General features: G+C 36.8%; 1 protein-coding gene across 26 annotated transcripts in view; it reads left to right on the top strand.

The window, feature by feature from the left end:
- Positions 1-22,920, top strand: part of TNRC6B (trinucleotide repeat containing adaptor 6B) — a 133,719-nt gene that overhangs the window by 68,682 nt on the left and 42,117 nt on the right. For all 26 annotated transcript variants that reach the window (XM_075752085.1, XM_075752039.1, XM_075752004.1 and 23 more), the window contains 2 exons: positions 18,441-18,528; positions 22,338-22,359. In XM_075752085.1, the coding sequence (XP_075608200.1) occupies positions 18,441-18,528; positions 22,338-22,359 (110 nt within the window). The remainder of the gene's footprint in view (positions 1-18,440; positions 18,529-22,337; positions 22,360-22,920) is intronic.

Here is a 22,920-nt window from a genome sequence, read left to right as displayed (position 1 = left end):
ACTTCACCATTTAAGTCAGCCACATACGCTTACTGACTACCACAAGTCCAGCTGGCATTTCCAGCATAGCAGATGCATTTGATTAAAGCTAAAGGTCTGGTCCTTCACCTTAAATTTGGAATTTTAAATGCTTATGTGAGTGATTGAATTCTGTATCACTTTTACTATAAGGTCATGCTGTAAGGTCACCTTTTTGCTAGGTAGCATTGACCATTTTTTTCAATACTGTGGCTTCATAGAAAGATAAATGCTTTGCACTGGCAGTATGCATGGAAGCATCAATAAGCTGACAAATTAGATTTGAGGTTCTGGTGTTTAAAGGGCTTTTCTTTCAGCAGGAAATAGTCTTCCCACATCAGCTTATGCATTTTAACCTTCAACTTTATATAGCAGCGAAGAGTTGACCTGTCTTTATGCAGAGCCACTTTTCTTAAAGAGGACAGAGAGAAGGTTTAACTGAATAGATTAGAAGTGCAGTTTTTTGTGGAACAGTGAGTATCTTACGTTCCTGTCATGTATCATACACTGGTTTTGCATAGTGTCTAAAAAATGAAACTGCTGTGTTCCACACTGCCATTCATCGGTGGTAGATGGAGGAAGTAGCTGTTAATGAAAGATGGGAGGAGTCTTCAGATCTACTGTCAGCAGAGGTAAAAATTATTTTTGTTGCTGGAAACGCACAGAATTTATGTGAATCTATATGATGAATGCTTTAAGTGGTTTTGATGTAGCTATTTCTCTGATAGGACTGATGTTGGAAAAGAATGTGTATTTTTAATCAGTCTGAAGTAAAAAATGTCTGTTACTCTTTGAAAATTACAGTCTCTGTTTTATGCATTTCTTTGTGTTTTATGACATTGCTGAACGTGACAAATGCGTGGTTTTCATTAAAAATAAGCTATTAAACTTACGTAATGCAACAAGGCAAAAATTACCTAAAAGTAGCAAACACTAATTGGGTTGAGAATTTAACAAGATAAATCAGCTTAGTCTTGGAACTTCAGAAATATGTTAAATGGTAAATTTCATTTACATCACTATAATTTCCACCTTAGTTTTTCCCTTGTGACTTAACATTTTTATTTTCTGTGTACTATTGTGCTGGTGCTTTTTTGTTATCTCTTAGGTGGCAGTTCAGTGATTTCCTCATTTTAGATTCTTCTCTGGATTATTTCTTGCTTTACAATTTATTTCAGTCTTGCATAGCAGAAAGAGTGGTGCGTGTCTGGAAGATTAACCATAGCCATGGTGTATGTGGTTTGCAAGTTAATTTAAAAATATTTCCTTCTTGGTTCTTGAGTATGAATGGACACTAGATTTTTTCAAGCGAGATACATATCCAGTTCTCAGATTGATTAGTTACTTTTTTTTTTAAATTTCATCTTAAGCTACTGTATTAAAAAGCAAGAGATATTTAAATGGGATTGAAGTTAGAAATTGATCTGGTACTGTATCTGTGAATGACACAAGCAGCAAGTAAAATTCATCACTTCAGCTGTAAACTATCATTCCTGGAAAGAGACAAGGAATGATAACCCTCAATCAAAATTTCAAAAATCTTGTCTTCTGCAGACAATACAAATAGGAAAAGCTCTCACATGAGTGACTGCTGAGATTGGGCAGGCACCAATTCCACAGAAATAACAGCATAGTTTAAAGACATTCTTTCCCTGGTGGGAGACTATCCTTAGTTTAGACGAATGCCTGAGGATACAGTGAACGCTTTTCACTTAAACTTTCTAATGTCTTTGTTTAAGAAATAAGGAAATGATTGTTTACTTAGCAATTAGTAAGAGTTTCATGTCTAGACTAGGTGGTTTAATCTATGCTTTATTTCCAGAGGCATGAAAGAAAGTTAACTTTTTTTAAACACAGCTAGGGAATAGTTTATCGTATCAGGACTATAAAAATGGATGAATCAAAAATAGTTTATCAGATTATTGAATGTGAGAGGTGGCAGTCTTCTCTGCCTATTAGTGGACTATTTCCTAGAGCTTCTTTTGTTTCTACCTTGTAACTATAGTGGCTAGGTAATTTTAAATAGGCTGTTAAACAGGTATGATTGTGTGGCCTGCAGAATGCTGTTTTCCATTCCTTTTCGAATGAAGAAGAGACATTTCTACATTTTTCTAATTTACCACTGTATGTGTGTCTCAGGTCGTTGCACAGATGACAGGTAAGATGCACTACTGTGTTTAGCAGAGGCTTGTGTTTTCCCATTTAAATCAAGAAGGTGTGCGATTTAGGGTGGCAATACTTTATTGTAATGCAATGGTCGCTACTTCTGATGTTTTTGTTCCATGGATTCCAGTAACTACTTTGGTTCTTTTAGCAAAAACATGTGAATAAAACAGTAGTACTTCTAATGTTAACCATGATGTTAACCTAATTTATTCTAGGAGTGGTCTCTTTTTAAATATGTGTTTATCATTAGGCAGTTGTAGTTTCCTGTGACCTTACAAAGCTCTTGACTGAACATCTAATATCCTTCCTAGTAATGCTTCCTATGGAGAATTGACAGCTGTCTCTATGTTCTCAAACATAGCTTGCCAAAAAAAACCAAGTTAAATATTAAAAAATAAACAGCACCACTCCCACCCCCCCAAAAAAACCCCAACAAAACCCCCACCCCACAAACAAAAAAATAGTATTGAGATGTTTACTTAAAAATTCTTGATTTTCTCTACTGTATCAGTTAATGGAAGCAAGTAATTTAAAACATAAGGAAAAATTAAAAATTAAAGTGTTTGAGATGCCGCAAACTTTCAAATAGGCGCTTTTACACTTCTGTACAAGCATTATGTGCCAACACATTGTGCTTGTAGACATGAAAAAAAAAAGGGGGTAAGGTTTTTTCTTTGCTGTATGTGGAAACTGATTATTAGCTTTCTGAAGTATATTGTACATGTTTTCCTAGGAGATTCCTAAAACAGAAAGAATTTTCCTTGATACATATTCAGTCATATCATAAAAAGTAAACATGATATAATATGCTTAGAAATTTAATGTTGGCCTTTGGAATTGTTGTGTAAGAATTTCTTATTCATGAGGGACGAAGGGTGCACAGCTAATGTCAAATCGTGTTCTGTAATTAATTGTTCTTCAGAAAAACAGCAGCAATTTTAAGTCTTTGAAATTTAGGAAAGTGTACAGCAATGCAACTTTTATTTACTATTATGTGTGGGTTGTCTGTCTCTTCCCCACACTGATCTTGACAGTATTTTGGGCAAATAATAAACCACTAGATTCCAGAGAATGTTGGTATGATACTCTTAGCTCAGGACAGTGATCAGCTTTCCATATGAATGAAGATTTCACAATTGTAGATACGTAAAAATAATGTTTTAGGTTATGAAGAGTGCAAGTGGTGTTTGTAGACGCTGCACGCCTTGGTGAGGGTATTTGGTTCTTTCTGCCATTTTGAGATCTCAGGTAATCATTTCCTTGGAATGCCAGATCAAAATGATCACATTTTCTTTATGTCTTCAGAACTCAAGTGATTATATGAGGAGACAAGTTTGGAGAGGCTTTGAATTTTTTGGCTGCTTAAGTAACTTCATGGAAGGGATTATTAGTTTGTTGTAATTCAAAACAAGTCGTGTCTTGCACTCGTACTGTGGTGGTGTTTTCGTTTTTCCCGTTTCCTACGCAGTTTCTTTACAACTCTCTAGTTTTCATTTTGTGTGCCAATGAATAATTTCAGCTTACATCTTAATTAGTCACGAGTCATGACGTGAAGTATTTAGTTGTGATGTTTTGAATAATAATTTATCGATCTCACTTTTGAATGGAAAATGACTAATGAAAAGGATGGCCAGCTGGTTGCAGTAAGAAGAGTGAGAAGCATGCATCTGGCAAACAAACGCTTCCGTACCAGCCTCTGCAAAGAATCTGTGTGCTTAATGCATTTGAAGGTTCCCTAAGAGTCACACAGTTGTTTTTCAGTGCCCCTGAGGTCTTGCTGCTTTAAAAGTAGATATTAAGTCTAGCATATCTGTTCATTTTGAACAAAGTGCGCTAGAATAGAGTTTAATTTTCTTTATTGATTGAGAGTGTATCAAATTCCATAATAAACCCCACACCTTCACTTGTTTTATGACTGTAAGTTTCGTGTTTTGGCCTTTAAAATGTCTGTAGCAATGCAGCAAGGAGAGGACTTAATACACTTGTGATTTACCTAGTTTCTTGAGCCAGAGTCTGCAGTCTTTCATCCTTATTGAGGCTTTAATGAGACCTGATCCCTGCCTGTCTGCCACAACAGCAGGTGCAAGCCACAAAGCAAGAGGGCATGATCTGTTAAAAAAATTGCTCACTTCAGTGTCATGTACACATCTTATAAATACCACTCCATCATATGAATGGTGGTGTGCATCTGATTCTAAAAGCTGTTTAAAGGAGACAGCTGATTTGATTTATCAGGGTGACTTTATCAGTGTTTAAATCTTCATACTAAAGTAGGGAGGCAAGAAGTTTATGTTAATTTGTATATTGTAAAGAGTATATCTTAAACTGCATGCCAGAGTTGATGTGTGACAGGACAGTCTGTTTTAATTATACACTTAAAGTGGTACATGTAAGCTTTTTTTTGTTGTGAAACACCTGGCTTAAAATTTAACACTGCTGTTGCGCTGGACTTTAGTTTTTCATCATCTGTAATTACCCTATAAGCAACAAATACTGAATAGTAGCCTTATAAAATCGGGTATTTTAGTGATACAATATTTACTGTATCTCTGGAGTACTGGCATGGCAAGTCCTGACTTTATTGTTGTCTACAGTGGAATCTTTATGACCTTAAGTACAACCATGATCTGTAACAGTATAGTTCTAATTCCTTTCTTAGTATACATACGGTCCTCTATGACTTACGGGGTGTCTCTTAAAAGTGTGAGAATGTGCTGCAACAGTTAGATGTTTTGCATGGTATGTCCATTCTACATAATACCGGATAAAAGCTAGAGATCAGCATCTCTGTTGAGAACTAAGTGCATTGAAAGATGTTTTTGACTGATCAGTAGAACAAAAGCATAAAGTTGGAAATACTGTGTTGTAACAAAAGAATCACGTATCTCTGCTTTTTCAGACTTGGAGAACTACTTGCCTAATGGTTATGTCTGTAGTGGATCTGTTCATCTGGAGAGTGTGTGCTACTACCACTGTTCGCATAAAGCTTCTGTGGCTGAAGACTAAAATGTTGCTCCCTCTTTGGTTCCAAGTACATTTGGACATATCTCAGCAGTATTTGATCTTGAACTTGATCATACTTCTAAGCGGCAATGAGTTGATTAGGATCTTCAAGACCCTTTTGTTGAAGGTTGGGTGACTTGTATAACCCAGGACAACTCAGCAACTTTTGAGCTGATGATTTCCAAAGAATTACTGGGAGTGGGGCGTGGAACGCCATTTATTGAAGCCTAGATGGCAAATCTCATCAGTCGTCTGTTGAAGGCATAATGCTTGAATGATAACATAAACTATGTTAACTAGCTGTTGTCCCACGTAAGAGGGAAGAAAAATTGCTTCATGTCATGAAAGCTGTGTATAAAATACAATACTGAATTGTTTTCTGGTTTGGTGCTGTAGGAGAGCTTGAGATAGAATTATAATAGTGATGCACACCTTCATCGCCCAGAGAGTAAGCTTCTACTGCCAGATTATGTCCTTTTGAAAGGGTAAAAAAACTCGTACAAACCAACCTAGGTTCAGGCATTCATTCCCTAGTCAGAAGAAAGCCATACTTTAGAACTGAAAACACAGAACAAAAACCTGGTTTTCATTCAGCCAACTCTTTGTCAGCCTTCACTGAATCTTGTTATTTTGGTGGGAAGTAAAACTTGTGCTTGAGCTGTTTTTAAAAACAACCACTAAACAACAACAAAAAAAACCCAACAAACAAAAAGCTGCTGGGCTGAATTATGAATTACACAAAATTAAATTTCACTTAATGTCTTTATTGAAATTGTAAATCCTAACACAGGATTCACTGTGAAGTGAGTCTGTAAATGTTTTTACTGCAACTTGGTTTGTCTTATTGTAGTCTTTCTCCCAAACAAAAGTAATTTTTTGCAGTCATATTAATGTCAGATTCTCAAACTGAATTTAAAAGGGAATTTTTTGCAAGATTTCGGAGCTTGTCACCTTTGGATTCTTTTCGGTAGGTTTAACAGGAGTTTAAAACAATTAATCTCACTCCTGTCATTAAAGTCTGTGAATGTGGCAGCACATAGATGCAAGTCAACTTAGGACCAGTTTTAGCATGGTTGGCTTTCAGACTAGAACGCTGAGTGTTACAGATTAGTGTCTCTTGATAGTTATGGTTATTGGAAAGAGTAACTAATTGTAAAGGAATAATGTTTGTAGCAGGTCAAATGTGGACGTTACATTAAGTTGTAAGATCGTTGAAGTACTTAAGTGATGACTACCATATAGTTTGCTGAAAACGTTCATTTTGGACTCAGAAAGGTTAGTTCTTTTGAGAATGGATATTGAGTTCTTAAAATGGTATTTTGTTTCCTTAATTACTGGAGTACATGATTGAATGTTAAGTAGCAGCTTACTTTCATTTGTGGGGTCTGAATTCATATTTGAATTGTGTCTCAGTTTGATATTACTTGTTAAAAAAAGTACCAAAGAATATAACACTCATAGCTGCCTTCTCTAAGGAAAGTTACCAGATAAGACAAAACAGAATTTTACTAAAAATCTCACAGGAACTGTTTCTGTGTTTGGAGGAAGCCAAAATTAGTGTCTTCATGAAAGTGCTGCCTGAAATTTGGTGTGATATTTGCAGGATTGAGCATGACTGAAGCTTTATAGTAATGTATTGGCGAACAAGGGCGGTACAGTTCACGTCACGTTTGGAGTATTAATTATGTCCTTGTTTCTAATGAAGTTCTCCTTAATGGCAGGAGCCATTTCTTCTCCATGCTGCTGACTTGTGCTATGACTCTGAACATAGGTTATTTATTCTTTACTTGGGTTTACTCATGTGCAGAATTAAGTTTTACATACTACTAAGTGGTGTTGCAATGCCTAATTAATATTTATAAAGACCTTTGACATCCTGTGATGAAAGGTGCTGTGCAAGTGTTCAGTAGTGGTATTATTTTATTAGTGAAAATACAGGAGCAGTCAGGAGGATACCAGTTTTTAATTCAGAGTGAGCAATAGAGTCATTCCGTAACCTTGAGCAGGTCATGCGGGCTCTTGTTTTGTAACATATGCTGGGGAAAGCTCTGTGTTGTGTGGCATGTGTTATTAAATGTCATCCTTCCCTCCCCTAGGTCAGTTCTGAATAATGGTGGAAAAAAGTATACAACTTCACTGAGCTGCTGAACATAGCTAGTATTTCATAAGGAAATATATCATTAAAAGTAGCAGAGTGAGATTGTAGTAGATGTAACAGTTGCATTTTAGAGTCAGCATGAGAACTTGAACATGTGTTATCTAGCCATACATAGACCAGACTGAATTTTGCCTGTTGCAGATCTTTCTCATTCAAGCTCAGTGTACACTGTGCTTAACTGCAACTTCACAGTGAAGTGAGTATATATAATCTTTACTGCATTCTAAGAACTCGCTCATTCATCCATGGTATTTAGCTGGTAAACAAGTTCGTTCTTCAGACTTGAGTACTGTCTGTATTTGAGCTTCGTGATTGCCAAAATTGATAGTCAGCTCTTACAGCATCTAGTATTTGGCTATTACATAACAATATGCATATCAATCTCTTGTGTGGTTTTTCCCTCATCTGACAGAGGAAGGTTATGATTATACACTGTCATTAAAATTACGAGATACTGATGAACTTTTGAAAAGTATACATCTGTTTAAGACTTAGGCAGCTAACCATTTGTCTAATTATATAATACGCAACAACATTAAACTATTTTCCATGCTTCATGCATGCAAATACAGGGTTTCAGTTTTTTGTTTCATACAAGATGCTACATCTGCATTTTACTTATTGCAAAAAAACACATAAATGTGGTTTAAAACAAGGGGCTTCAAAACTGTTATTTAAAATACTTTAGGAAGGAACCAACTTGCCCAGTGAAGTGTGAGGCATAGCTGAATGCAAGTGCTGGTTTGTGCATGTGCATTATGGTGGATTCAAATTGAAAGCACCTGGATCTTTGTCCTGCTTCATTGCAGTCAGGTTGTACAGCTTGTTCCCAGGGGCTTTTTACTTGCTTTTAGTCCTGCTTCAGCTCTCAGCTCAGCTGACATAAGGATCAAGAGGAACAGTGTTTGTCTCTACTGAGGATAAACAGTGGTTTGTAGTCTTCAAGAAGAGCAATTATGGAAAAAAAAAAAATCCTTGTATAACCCTAGTTATAAGCCTTAATTTATGGAGCATGCTTAGTAGTAATGGAATATCAAGAATTTACCTGCCCAACTCCAGCTGAGTATACTGAATATACGCAGATAAGATTTGTTAGAAGAGAAAGTAATTTGGAAAGATTTATACAGCATTTCCCAGACCTACAAAATATGTTACTTTTCCTTCAGCCTTTAATTTAGGCTTCCTGATATGGATCCTGACAGTCCTGAAACTTTGTAACTGAATATTTGCAGGAAGTGGCTGAATGAATTTTCTTACCTGTTAAAAATAAATATTGCCCCAGGCAATAACTGGAGTAGAAAACACAAACCTTAAATACCTTTGCCAAGAAAATCTGAGCAAGCTGTAAGAGTTGGGTTTTTTTAATGTATTAGAAGTTCAAGCAACCTTAACTTGCTGGTTTTTCCAGCTTGGCCTACAACAGATGAATAATAACTTTGTGTGGAAAACCTTGTTCTTAACTTCCCACTGATAAAATTAAATACATTCTTGCTTTAATTATACTAAATCTAAATACTAAAGTAATGACTTACAATTTGATAAATGTTACTTTCATTACTACAGTGCCCTGAAGCACTGTATATGGAAAATATTTTACAGTATTATACAGATCTGGAGGTTATGTAATGTGCTTGTCAGGCTATTAATTAACTTGCATAGAGTGTTTTGGTTTTTAAAGCAAGTGAATTTAGAGTGTTTCTTTGGAAACTGAATAAAAGTAAACAATCAGATTGCTTATAAAATGAAGTATAAATTCTACCATGATGCTGTGAGGGTACCCATATAATAGCCTCAGGCAGGTAGAATTCAAAGCACCTCCATTCAGTGGAAGCTGCTTTTAAGCAGCATGCTTCTCTGTGGGTTTGGTGGGGTTTTTTTTCAGTAAGTTAACTGTTGCTAAATAGAAACTGCTTTACTCATACCTGTATTTCAGTGATTTTCTTGATCCCTTCTGAGGTGCCATATTACGAAAGTTACGAACACCAATATTTTAAAGTGTGTTAAACTACAGCAATAATACTGCAATGTCATATTATCTGTTTTTTTTCTTTATTTCCACCTTCCCCTAAAATTCTATCCTGTATCTCCCAGATAGTTTGGATACGCTGGCTTTTAGGTCTCGTATTTTTATGACTGAGAAACACAAATATAAAACTGTCAGTCAGTCCAAGAACTGTTAAAGTTTGTTTTAAGTGTAACTACTTCTGTTGCAAAGATTCTGTATGATCCAATTTCTTACTGTATACATGACCCTTGCTGGTGCCACAAATGATACTCTGGAAGAAAATATTTCATTTAATTAAACTGTATTACACTTTTTCAGTATTCTTTCTGAAATGTCACATTCTGACATTAAAACAAATGTCATAATTGTTGTGCGTACTGTGGCATAGTTACCATAGCAAATAGATTAGTTTCTTGGGACTTTTTTTTAGTGTTAAAAAATAATTCTATTCTTGGCATTTAAAACAGTTTGTGATCTAAGAAGGTACAGAGCTGCTTTTGTTAAAATTAAATTTACACCATAGTCAGGAGTTAGCATTTGCTTTTTAACTCCAGTCAGATCAACAGTAAACAGGTTTTTTTTAAAAACACTTCTCATACATACCAACAAGAATGCATTATTAAGGTGGCAGTAATACTCATCGACTTCACTTGCGTCACAATTTGTAACCAGTTCAAAGCCCCACTGGTAAAGCTGTCAGTAGAGCTTTGAGCTTGACTTGTGGAGTCGATCTAGGCTGCAAAATGCAGTGGTGTACTGATAGATACCTGCAGTGGAGGGTAGCTCATTTAGGGGTTTCTGCTGCAGTTCTTCTAATCAGTTCCCTGCTCAATGGACCACTAAGTACAGAAATACTTGTGCATTCGACTCTAAGGTGATAACATTTTTTTGAAAAAGGATTCAGAGCTGGATTGCCAGAGTCAGCGATACAGAGTTGGTTACAGTCAGCAATGCAAAGTCTACTGGCAGCTAGGCCGCATTGTGCCCCGTGGGAGTCAACACTGGGGCTGATAATGTTCAACATCTGTATTAATGACCCGGTCATGGGATGGAGCGTACCCTCAGCACGTTTGCAGATGATCCTAAAGGGGCCTGAGTGGTTGACGCCTCTGGAGGGTAAGATTGCTGTTCAAGGAGAACTCAGGGAAAAAATGGTCTGACAGAAACCTCTCAAAGCTCAACAAATGTAAATGGAAAATACGACACCTGGGGCAAAATAACCCTGTGCTATAGCCTAGGTTAGGCATCCACTGACTGGAAAGTAGCTTTGCAGAGAATACACCTGAAGGTCCTGACAAAAAGTAGAATGTGAGTCAGCAGGGTGTCCTTGCTGTGTTAGCAAGGCTATAGCCAGTGGGTCAAGAGAAGTGATTCTTCTCTATTGAACACTTAAAAGTCCACCTTTGACATACTGTCTCCATTTTTTGCTCTTGTACAGGAAAGACACCTTGAAAAACCTTGAAGTCCTGAATAGAAGGGTGTCTTGCCTAATGAATGTTCTGATATAACATTACTGGGCATCTTAATTACAGGCAGATTTTTAACTGAATGTTTTAGCATTCTTGGACTATTTTTACCACATTTCGCAATTCTCTAAACACACTTTATCTGTGTCTCTGGTATGCATGAGTGCACATGCTATGAAATAGTAATTACTGATCTGTAAGAGCTCTGAAGCATTTGAAGACTGAAGTATGGGAGAAAACTCACTCAGTTCTTATGTTCTGGAACTTGAGCTACAGTTGTCCATTTCCTTAAAACTTTCATTTTTATCAACTATGGCTAACACTTGGAAACTTTAGATCTTACCTGGGAGTAATTATTTTAACGTAGATGAGTGATACAGCTGGAAAGAGTAATTCTATAGAAGGAGTGCAAGCAAGAAATATGGAATATTAAAAAACATTACAGTTTTTATTTTACACAATCTAAGGTTTTCTTCTTAACAGGAGACTCTTCAAACTGAAATTGGTCCCCACCCCTCACCCCCAAACCAGTTACTGAAGTGTTGAGAACAAACCTACTTATTTATGAGCATTTGTTGTTGCATTGTAGGGCTTACACTGTCCAGTTCTTTAAAGTAATCAGCCCTTTATGGTCAGAGTTGTTTTCTTTATATTATGTAAATCATTATGCATATCTATATATATGTATATGTAAAGATAGAAAATATTCCACAAAGAATTAATCTTACTCTATTAACAAGTCTAATAGCAGTCTATAAGGAGTCTTTCTTTATGAAAGTGTACTTTTAGCAAAGTCAGCATGCTGATGTTTAAAGTTGGTTATTTTCTACAGCAACTTGAAATTACTGATGTTTTGCTGCGATAAAGTCATATCAGTTGTTCCAGATATGCTATTTAAAGTAGGCAAACTTCTTGCTGTGACGCTGTTTTGGTTTTCAGCCAAAGAGGAGAAAAAAGCAGCTAACTCTAACTCCTTGATGAGCAATAATCTTTTGCCTTTTGAAAGCACTACTTTACAGAGCACTTCTAAAACCATGCTTTCTAAAGTCTTTCCATTTAATACGTGGTGAAGTGTATATTGTGTGTGTATAAAATCCACAGCTTGCCCTGGGGGGTGTGGAGGTGTGGTATGACACGCTTTTGTTACTTACATGTATTACACTATGTACATATATGTTAAAAATGCAAAAGTCTTAATTTCATACTCTACTGAGGGGCTGAGTTCTGATATCTTGATTTCACTTACATTCAAAAAGTGTGGCACAGTCATCCTTTTGCTAACTGGTTGATTTTTAAACTGCATAGTTTATCCCTTCAACATTGCGGTTATTCAGTGACGCTGTAAACTTAAATCCTATTTCAATCAAACGAGTAATTTTCTTTTTTTTTTCTCCTTGAAATTTTTATATTGTGGATCTTCAGGGCTGCTATTCTGAAGGATCAATTTTTTTCCTTATAAACATCAGAATTCGTTTGGCCTAAAATAATTTCATATTCTATTTTTGTCAGTTCAGCCTAAAGACTGACTTTCTAAATGGCTGTCTCCTATTTAACCAGCTTTGGTGTGATTTACATCTGTCTAGTGTATGCATGCAAGCATTGCTTAACAAGAAAGGTGGCTGTGGTGATGTGCATTTTAACAACTTTTTGTAAAATGAATCAATCCCATTTTGAATCTTTTGATCAGCAAGATTATAACTCTTTACGTGGCTTAGTCTAGTAGAAGTAATTTTACCTTTAGGAATTTAGGGTCTGTCCACCGTGGGATTTGTCCCATGCTGTGTTATGTCTTGCTTCTATTTGTTCTATTTAAATGTACTGGAGCACGCTTGTATGTTTGGACACGCCATGTTCTTCTCTTGTTGTTGAAATGATGGAGCATGTCTCTTAAGTGGGATATGTTGAATGAAGGTAGAAGTAAAACTGCAAAGATTTCTGTACTCTGGTAGCAACACATTTAATTTTGCTTCATTTTCAGTCTCTGACATCCAGCTTCCAGATATGATTTAAGAGCTTTCATCCACCTTGAACATTTGAAGCAGTGGACAGCTAGTATTCTTTGCTGCAGTGAGAAAAGCTTGCACCTTGAGGTGCAGGAACCGATTTGGGACTCTTTAGTATGCTTTTTCTTCATTGCTCATGACCCTTAGTTATAATCAGCTTATACTTTTTAATGTATTTGTATAGAAATACGTTTACGCTAGAGGATTGTACCAATAAAGCCTGTTTCAGTTATGAGTATTGCACAGATGCAGGTGACAATGCTAGGGTCACATATGCAGAATATGGGATAAAGAAACTAAATACGGTCCAGAGGAACCGTTCTCCTTAGTGTGTTAGAATAACATAGGAATTGGTTTCAAAAGGAAATACGCTCACTTTTACTAGTAGATCTTTCTATGACACAATTTATAGAGTTTTAACTGGGTGCTGTGTGGATAGGTGTTGCAATACAATAAGGTGTAGTTTCATTCAAATGCAACCAATTTAACATGTTCCTTTGAAAGGAGAAGATTCCTTGCTGCTTGTATGTGCTACTCCTGGTGTTCATCTGATAATACTCTAAGCTAATCCCATTTACAGAATGAGGGAATGGTCCAGGTGAGTTTTTGTAAGTTGAATTTGCTTGCCATGCAATCAGCTGAGTTCCAGAGAAGGCTCAAGCAAGGGAGGGTCAGGGACAGAGGTTGAAGAAGAGGAATAAAGTGGAAGGAAATTAAACCTGCTTCTCCAGTGGTGGCAGCAGCGATCTCTTCCTGAAATAGCACTGTTGAAGACAGCTTGCTTTTTTCTAAGAGATTTTGTTCCTGTATAGATTGAGAAGAGCTTTTGCCTTGGAAGCGTACCTGGCCTTGAGCTTGTTATAAAGGTGTTTTGCAACGCATCTAACGCACCAGTATTCAGGCTGTATAACTTATCAAATATTTATGATACTGAGAAAACGTTCAGAAATGCTGAGAAGCTAGATGCTTGTAGTTAGAGTTCACTGGAAATTCTTCTTGCTTCAAATCTTGACCAAAATTGGATACCTTACTGCAGAATAAATTTCTGGTTTAGTCCCTCAAGTTTTGCATCTTTTTGTCTATTTCTGAATGATTAGAAATACATTTGTGGTCTGATACTTTGGATCACTAGAGGCTTGTCTGTAAGAACGCGTTAATAGCTCAAGTGTTGCCTCTAAGTCTCACTTAGAGGCAAGTCATTCTCTCACATAAGGTGATAACCTTTAGCTCTGGCTAGTTATAGCTAAAGCCTTCAGGGAAAATTTAACAGTTGTTAATGTGACCTTGTAGTTACATAGATAAAAGCTTGTTCTGTTAAAGTGCTGCTGATCCTACAAGTGTAGTTTTGGAATCCCTCGTATTCTGGAAGATACAGAAGTTGGCTCACAGTTTGGAAGCAGATTTGTAAATCATCCTGTGCTTATTATGATGTAGAGAACAGGATGCACCTATAGAAAAGTTCATTGTCACTCCTATGTTGTGTTACAGCATAGCTAAACCAAGTTAACAGTACTGAAAGACAGTAAAGTGTGAGGTCAAGAGGAGGGAAGATGACTCAAAGTGCTGGTATCTAGTCTGCATCTTTCCATATGAGGAACTTCCAAACACAGTTACGCTGTTGTCCTGTATCCCTGTGGAAGGAACTGGGAGTTGCGTACACTGAAGCGCCACTCCTGAGTTTCTAGGAATTTTCATTACATTTTACTTATATTTTTTTGTGCAATTTTAGTTTGAGGGTGACTTTATGGAGTTGTGAGGGTTTTGTGTAGGCTCATACTCTGTGTGTCGCTTTATCTCTACCCATCAAAGCGTGTTGCCGGCAGATAGTATGCAGTGTATAGTACATCATCTCATTTCACGGTTTCTGATAGCAAGAACTTTGAAGACAACTTCTGTCCTCTCCCCATGCCTCAAGCCCATATGTTGCAAGAATAAGTCTTTTTAAAATAGAATTTTCTGGAAAAGTGAATATTAGGATTTTGTAGGAATTTAACATTTTCCAAAATTGGTAAATTGTTTTGGAGGAGAGCACATTTCTTGAAAAAATATTTTTTCTTTTTTTCCTGAAATGGATATCTATTTTAATAACTGGGATTTCACGAGTATTTTCTGTTACTTCTCTAGTTAAGTAGCTGAAAAACCTTCTTTTCTCTGAAATGATTCCTTTTGTCTTAGCCAGAAGGGTTGTTATAAGAACTTATATAAGGTATTGAGTGTACTGTGTCATAGCTACTGGGTTTGTTTGGTTTGGTTTTGGGTTGTTATAAATAAAATTTTGCGTTACAACCTATAGTTTCCCTTTATTTGTAAGCTGTTAATATGCCTTACTTTAAATATTTGGAATTAAAGTCTGTAATATGCTTTTAAAATACTTTTCAATAATGTTGATTTTGAGATTTTGTGGGAAATATTAAAGTGCAATTAGGTCATATTTTTAAGATCAACACATCCTTTCTTGAAGAAAGCTAGAGTAAAAAGCTGGCTGCTGATTGCTGTTTAGCAGACTTCCTCTTCAGGGTTGTGGTGTGTCCGTGTTCCCATTACTATGTGCTGGTAACAAAAACCGGAACCACACCCCATTGTATTACTCTAAATTCACTCGTTTGGAGTTGATGGATTTTCTCCCCATGTTGCTTTTGTCAATGTAAGCAACTGGTTGCTGGAATGTATGCGGTAGACCCCTCAGTTTCCTTCACCAGGCCAGGAAGAGTTCTCTTTTAGCTAATGAGAGGTTAATAGGCAGCATTGTCTTCTGAATGAATTGGTTGAGGTACTTGAAAGCTTTGTTTGTTAAATTTATCAGAACATTTAACACTGCAAGTTAAATTTGCATTTAACAAGCTGCTTACATACAACTGAAAAGGGATTGATGATAAAACTTCAGATAATTAGTGAAATGCATCAAAGATTCAAAGTGGGAAGGTGACAAATGTGACACCCAAAATGGCAATAAGCTGTTCCCCCCCCCCCCAATTCAGTGAACTTTCAACATCGTGGTACATTGTTAGCGTGTCTATATTGTTGATTCTTGCTCTGTTGTTTTGAGATTATAACTCTACACTTTCTACATGTTTGTGAGGTGTCGGGTATGCTTTGTCAGGAACTGCACTGTCTTGTACGTGTGGTGTAGCCCAATTGTTCAGACAGATCCCTTCCACCTCAGTAGAACTTAAGTGTGTGCTTAGATGAGTTGAAGCCTAAATTATTAAGTATCGATTATTGCTATATTGTAGTTGTTGATGATGTGCCCATTGGAATATTAAATGCACGTATCTACTAAAAGAGCAGAAGGGGAGGTCATCATGCAAAACAAAGGGCTTCTCTGCAGCCTTAGTACCACAGATATTTGCCTGTATGTGTCTGAGAACAAGGCAGCAGCAGTAGCGATCTCCCTGTCCTGAACTTACTACAAGGAGAGATGACCGTAACTAGGTGATTACTTTCAGGCTATGGATCTTCTATCATTGGCTCCTCGTATTATTAGTGCTACATAAGCCATAGCTTTGGCTTTTGTTGTGAATATGACCTTTTTCTCATTCTTCTGCATTCCCTGCTCTGCTGCTCACAAAATTAAGGAAGGTGCTTTTAAGTAGAATGCTGTCTGTGTGCCAGGCAATTACTGGAAGTCATTTTGTATTTTGATCCTACCCTTTTTCAGCAGCTCTTTTAAGACAGCTCTTAAACTTTTGCCAGCTGCAAGAAGGCTTTTTGAAATAGTGTACTTGTAACTGGTACTACAGCCCAAAAGGCTCATGTAGCTTGACAGTACAAAAGTAGTAAACATAATTTGAGCTTATACTAACTTTGAAAGATGAGGGTGTCACTGGAGAGCTTTTTCATATTGCTTACAATCTGTGGTTCAAAGAAAACAGCAAATTTTGTCTCAATGCCATGACAGACAATGCAAAGTATACTAACCTCCCCAGTGCTTCATGTCTTGTGCTGTTACTAAAACTGAAAAATCTGCAGGGCTTTTCCTTGCCAGAGTTTGGGGCTGGAAAGTGTGCTTTAATGTTTTATAGAGAACAGAAAAGATCAAGACCTGACCTGGCTTAAGCAATACCAGACAGAGTGCAAAAGCCACTGTTTGGTATGGTGTCGAATGCTTGCCTCAAACTGCATTAAATGCAGACTGAACTTGCCATTATGTATGAATTGCATTTGGTAATAACCTCAGGATGTTGTTACTAAGGACTCATATTGTCATTATCTATTTTCTCTATCCATGAAGGAGAGCCTAACTTTAAGAAACCAGGAAAACGTTTTATTGCTGTCCATAGAACCTTTTCTCTTTAAGAGAGTTCTTTGAAGTCCTCAATTAGGAAGCTGTTAACATGTAACATCTCAAAATATTTTTGTAGGAATTGAGTAGTTATGTAAATATCTCTTCGTACACTGGCTTGGCAATATCTAGTGAAAATGCAAACAAAAATATTACCTATACCGTATAAATGCATTGAAGGAAAATTCTGAATGATGTGAAGCAAAGTCAACTCTAATCTTTTTAAACTGTGGTCAAAAAAAGAGCTTTGATTTGTGCGTAAATATAAGAAATACTTCAGTACTGTTATGAATTCCAGTTCTGTTTACAAAGCTGTTCTGTTTTTCATAAAATGTTGTTCTGAAAGATCATGGTTATACTGGTTAGTAGTTTCCCATTTTTACAGTACACATCTCTGGTCTCCGATCCTACACCTCATCTGTCAGATCATCTTTTTACATTAATTGTCTTTGTCTTAATCTTTCCCTGTAAAAATAAATTACTCCAAGTAATCTGAATACTTGGCCTGAAATTTACTTTTAAGGAGATGAAGAGAATTGGTTAACAAAAATGTGATTCACCATAGAAACAGCTCAGCCAATAGCATATACGCAGTAAATTAACCATTTTCTGGTACTTTCATATTTGATACGAAACATAGCAACAAGATGAGAGCTTGACAACAATAGCAGCTGCACATATTTTTCTTCCTTTTTTGAAAGAACATTCTTGTGGAAAAAATAGATTCCCTGGAAAGTAATTTATATTACAAGTTTCATCACAAAAATTCTGTGGGTGGGTACAATAGGCTAGAAATTAAATTAGTGATTTGTATAATAAATGATGGTTTTGATTTGATATGACAGTTCTAGTCTCTTACAAGTGACATAGCTACAGGCAATAGAATAATCTCTTTCCCTTGTGAAGATAAATTTCGTATCAGACCAAACCATCTTATATTAAATTACAACTTCCCTCTTTTTTTGCTATTTGAAAAGATTCATGAGACTGTTCATTAAATAAAAGCACAACCCAATTAAAAGGGTATTTTGGCCAGAATGTCTTGAAGATATTTTCTGATATCAGGCATGTGGTTAACTTATATAGGGTACTGCCATAAGAGGCCTGATCCGAATAAAGGAGTTTTCCTTAATGCAGCAAGCGGCGTGATTGTGGCCACACTGAGCGAGAAGGTGCTTTTCTTACCTCAGTTAGTCTGAAACCCTCAAATACAAATGACGTGTGATAAGAGGAATCTAGTATCTTGACTGCCTTCCTTGAGGGGAAGAGGGATATAGTACATGTGGCTCTTATAGAACTTGGTTGTGCTCATACCAGCTTTTTTTTCGTGTTTTGACAGAGAGAAGGAGCAAGAAAGGGAAGAACAGTTAATGGAAGACAAGAAAAGGAAGAAAGAGGATAAGAAAAAGAAGGAATCTGCTCAGAAGGTAGGTTTTGATATTTGTGTTCTTTTATTCAGCTGGAACATAAATAGTGTTGGGGTGGTAGGATGTGAAACTGTATTTGAATTCAAAGACTTGATTGTTTAGAGTGGTGCTTCATTAAAGACTGTTTTTTGCATCATTTTTGTGGAACTTAAGTGTTTAACTTAGACATTTCTTCTCCTTAGTGTGTCATGGTGAAGTAAAAGAAATGTTTTGATAAAAAGTATTAAGCTTAAGTTCTTGAATATGGGCTCTCTTGATCTATGCAACCCCTGCTGTTTTGAGGTGTTTGGGGATGGAAATGCTGCCAGACTTTGGCCATTTGTGCAGTAAAATTGACTAACTGTTTTCTAGAGTAAGTCCTTAAGGAAGTTTATATGAAATACTTACTACTGAAGGTACCCTTTATTTTTTGCTAACTATCACTTAGGGGTTTTTTTTCTGTAGCTAATAGCATTTTTGCTGAAGTGTATCACTTTGAGTCTGAGCTATGGAGAATTGATAAGTCACTGAAAATTGGTTTTGCTCAGAAAATGGATTTGAACACTTGGTTTATTAGAAGCTCTCTATTTTGCTGAAAATATAGTAGATTGTTCTAGGAGTGAACTTACGAACTTGAGTTTCTGGCAGCTTTGTCTGTGCTTCTTACTGGTAAAATCCGTTCTGTCTAGTTCTGGACTTTCCAGTACAAGACAGATGTAACCGTCCTGGAGCAGGTCCAGCAAAAGGCCCCTAAGATGATTAAGGGACTTGGAGTATCTGACAAAGGAAGAGAGGTTGAGAGAGCTGGGACTGTTCGGCCTGGGGAAGAGAAGGCTCAGGGGGATCTTATATCAATCTATGTATCTAAATACCTTGTGGGAGGGAGTAAAGAAGATGGAGGCAGGCTCTTCTCAGTGTTGCCCAGTGACAAGGCACAAGGCACTGTGCACGAATTGAAATAGAGGAAATTCCACTTAATCATAAAAAGACTTCTTTGTGCGTGCATGTGACTGGGCAGCCACTGGAACAGGTTTCCCAGAGAGGTTGTGGTGCCTCCGTCTTTGGAGATGCTCAAAAATGAGTTGGATGTGGCCCTGTGCAATCTGTTTTTGATGACGTTGCTTTGAGTTGGGAAGGCTCCTGGGGGTGAGTGGGGAACAGGGGTGGAAACTGTGGACTATCTCCAGAGGCTGTCCTTTCCAATCTCAATGATTATGTGAAATTGAGAGCAGAAGCCTTTACTTTCAGTAGTCTCTGGTTTTCAGTTGCTTCAGTAATAACAGACCCTATGAAAGATCAGACATTATTCTGTGTTTAGATTCTGTAGGTTTCTGATTTCAGTTAAAATATGGCTTATCCAGGGTCTTTTTAAACCTGGCTTTTTCACGAATTTGAGTCTTATCAGTTTAAATTAGGTTTGGATAAACTGGTGTATTTCTGTTGTCTTTATCCAGCCATTGTGTTGATACAATAGTACTGCAAAAGATCAGTAGCTACAGAGTAAAGTTTCTTCAGTGTCCCTTTGCCTCAGTGTTGCTGCTGTTTAATGTTCAAGTACAAAAAGTATATGTAGGAACCAGGAGGAGCAGACCCTGGTAAACAAAGACTAGTGGTTTGAAGATTATATGCTCATATTCAGTGATACAAGAGAAACTTAAAAAGGTTGTACTAATCATCTTGATAAATGCTGTGAGTGTTTACTGAGGAATTGGTGATTTGAATACAAAGGAGATTTGCCAGCTTTCCTGTGTGGTCCCTCACCTACTAAGTTATTCAGTACATTGCATGTTATGATATTTTGCCAAAATCTTGGGAAGGATAAACACTAAATCTCCTGGAGACCAAACTTAACAGTAATACTTGGAGACATCTAGGAATAGCAAAGCAGGCAACCAAATAGAGAAGAACATAAATGTGTATGTTCATTCTTAGTGATTGTGGTGGTGTACGCCAAATAAGCAGTAATGATTTGGGGGTATCTTTTTCAGACAGAGTCTGTATAACATGAAGCAATTGTTTCTGGATCTTCTGAAACTTAAGAAATAAAAAAATAAAAAAAATCACTTCAGAGGTTATGCAACCAAATTCACAGACTAATTCCTGTGGTTGGTGTCCCAGGAGCTGTTGGTAGCTTGTCAGAAGGCTGAATCTGACTCCACCTTCCCGTTCGCTATAGCTGCTGCCACCGCTGCGGAGATGCTTATAGGTTACTCACAGAAGAGATGACAGCTGTAAATAATTTTCTCAGCTTTTGTATTCTAGACTGGGGCGAGGGGGGGGGAGATAAATCACAAACACAGATAATTTCGGCTAGGAGAAAGATGCAGTACAGGCAGAAGTATTTTTTTTTTTTTCCCCTAAAGCAAACTGTAGTTATCATGTAGAATTCTTTAAAGATTTGGTAAAATGAGGTTCTTCCAAGTAAACAAGTTACTCATGTTTACTGTTGACCATAGTAAACCTGTCAACATTACCGGATTGGATTCATGAATAATTTTTCCCACCTCTTCCTTCTACTGTAGTAGCAGAGCATCACAGTCACTTAAGTATTTAACAGAATTTTTAACTGTATTACAGAAGATGATGTAATATGACACATACGGGATTTTTTAATAAGTGAAGTGAAAATTGCTATCTGGCTTGGTACAGACACAGTTTTGGTACAGGTGCATTTTTAGTGTCTTGGAGACTTTTGGATTACATAATTCTGTGAAGTTACAATGCTTAAGATTTTGTATTATAGTGTATGTTCCGCTTTGCAAAGAACACTGCAATATGCAAAGTAAATGATGGCATAGCAATTCAGTGCAGTTTGTCTTTTTATTTACCATACAAAGGAGTTCTTTACCATACAAAAGAGTTCTGACTTGGTTGGTTTAAACAATAAACTGCTTTTTTACTTGTGCTTTTATTATTCTATACTGTCACTGTGTGCTTTCCAGAATTATGGACTAGTTCAGCAATTTCTTTGAAGAATAGGTGTCATAGAACCTGACACATGATGATCTTTAGCATTTTTCCATTATTGTGTAGTGGAACTCATGATGGACAGGTTCAAAACATGCTACATTACACGTGATTCCGGAGAATATACCAGTGGTATGTTTGTCTCTACTGTAGCTTGAAATCTGCTATGCTGAAAGAATGTAGAAGTACAGCAAAACCACATATTGAGTATGTTGGCCATCGTGATGGCTCACTTCAGTAATCAGCTTATTGCGTTCAAGAGATTTCAAAATCTGGTTCTTTATAGGTATTGCTGGTATTTTTTGTAATTGTGGCAATGAATCCAGTAAGGTTTAGGATTTCTCCTTGGAAGAGATGTCATGGGAAAGTTGAAACGGGAAGATGGCAGAGACAGACTCTCACCTGTGGTTCCTGTGGGAATTCCATTGCTAGCCCCAACAGTCTGCTGTAAGGATACTCCCAGAGAAGGACATTTTTGTTACACTTTAACTGTAATACTTTACCTCCAAAATCTGAAAGAACTGTAGTGCTATAGCACATGTTTGTGCTTTGGAAGTCCATATTTGGGATGGGGGGCAGGAGGGTGAGTGCTAGAAATCATGATGAGTGAAGTAATCACTCTTTCTACCAGGGACTTTTGCAAAGTCTATGTTATAGGAGCTATAGGAGCTGTAGCATTTTTGAAAACTTCATATGTATAACTAGGAGTACTGCTTAGACTTGTAGTTCATCAGCTTATTATTTTCATGCAACACATACTGATCTCGTTGCTAATAAATTAAGGTTGTGATTTAGCACAGTCTGTTCAATGTTTGTTTTGAGAGTCTTAAAACTGTATTTACATTCTTGCTTTTAATTTGCAGGTCACAGATCAAAAAACCAAAGGTAAGAATCTTTGATCCTAAAGAGTATTTTTTTATTAATTTGAGCCAGGACTCTGCTCTTAATCAAAACTGTTGGAAGAGGAAGGGTCGAGATGAAATACTGAAGATGTGTGTTCAGAAGAAGTAAAAGCTGAGGTGATTAAAATGGAGAACCTAAAACTATCTGTGTTTGTCAGCATCAGAATACTTGAAGAGGGGATGAGGATTGTGGATGAAATAGATCAGCTAAAATATTTAGCCTTTCAGTTTTGCAAAGGTTTTAGACAAGTAACCAAAAACTGAAACAACCTGTATAAATGAAATAAAGTACTGCTTATGGTGAGGTACCAAAATGAATGAAAATGACTTGTTTATGGAAACTTAAGTTCAGGCACCTAAGAGTCCAACAGGTAAGGCAGGACTGATGAGTTATCTTTTTAGATCAGCTAAATAAATTTAACGTTATTTGATCTTGATTTGTGTGTCAGTTTACTAAAAATTGTGTGGGGAAATTGCCATTATTGACAGACGAGAACTAAGATAGTAACTTGATTGGACAGTTAACAATACCTTTTTGAGGGTT

Source organism: Balearica regulorum, chromosome 1 (genome assembly GCF_011004875.1).
Source record: "Balearica regulorum gibbericeps isolate bBalReg1 chromosome 1, bBalReg1.pri, whole genome shotgun sequence".
Classification (NCBI taxonomy): Eukaryota; Metazoa; Chordata; class Aves; order Gruiformes; family Gruidae; genus Balearica; species Balearica regulorum.
Note: the sequence above shows the minus strand (reverse complement) of the source record. Positions and strands in the feature narration are given on the sequence as shown.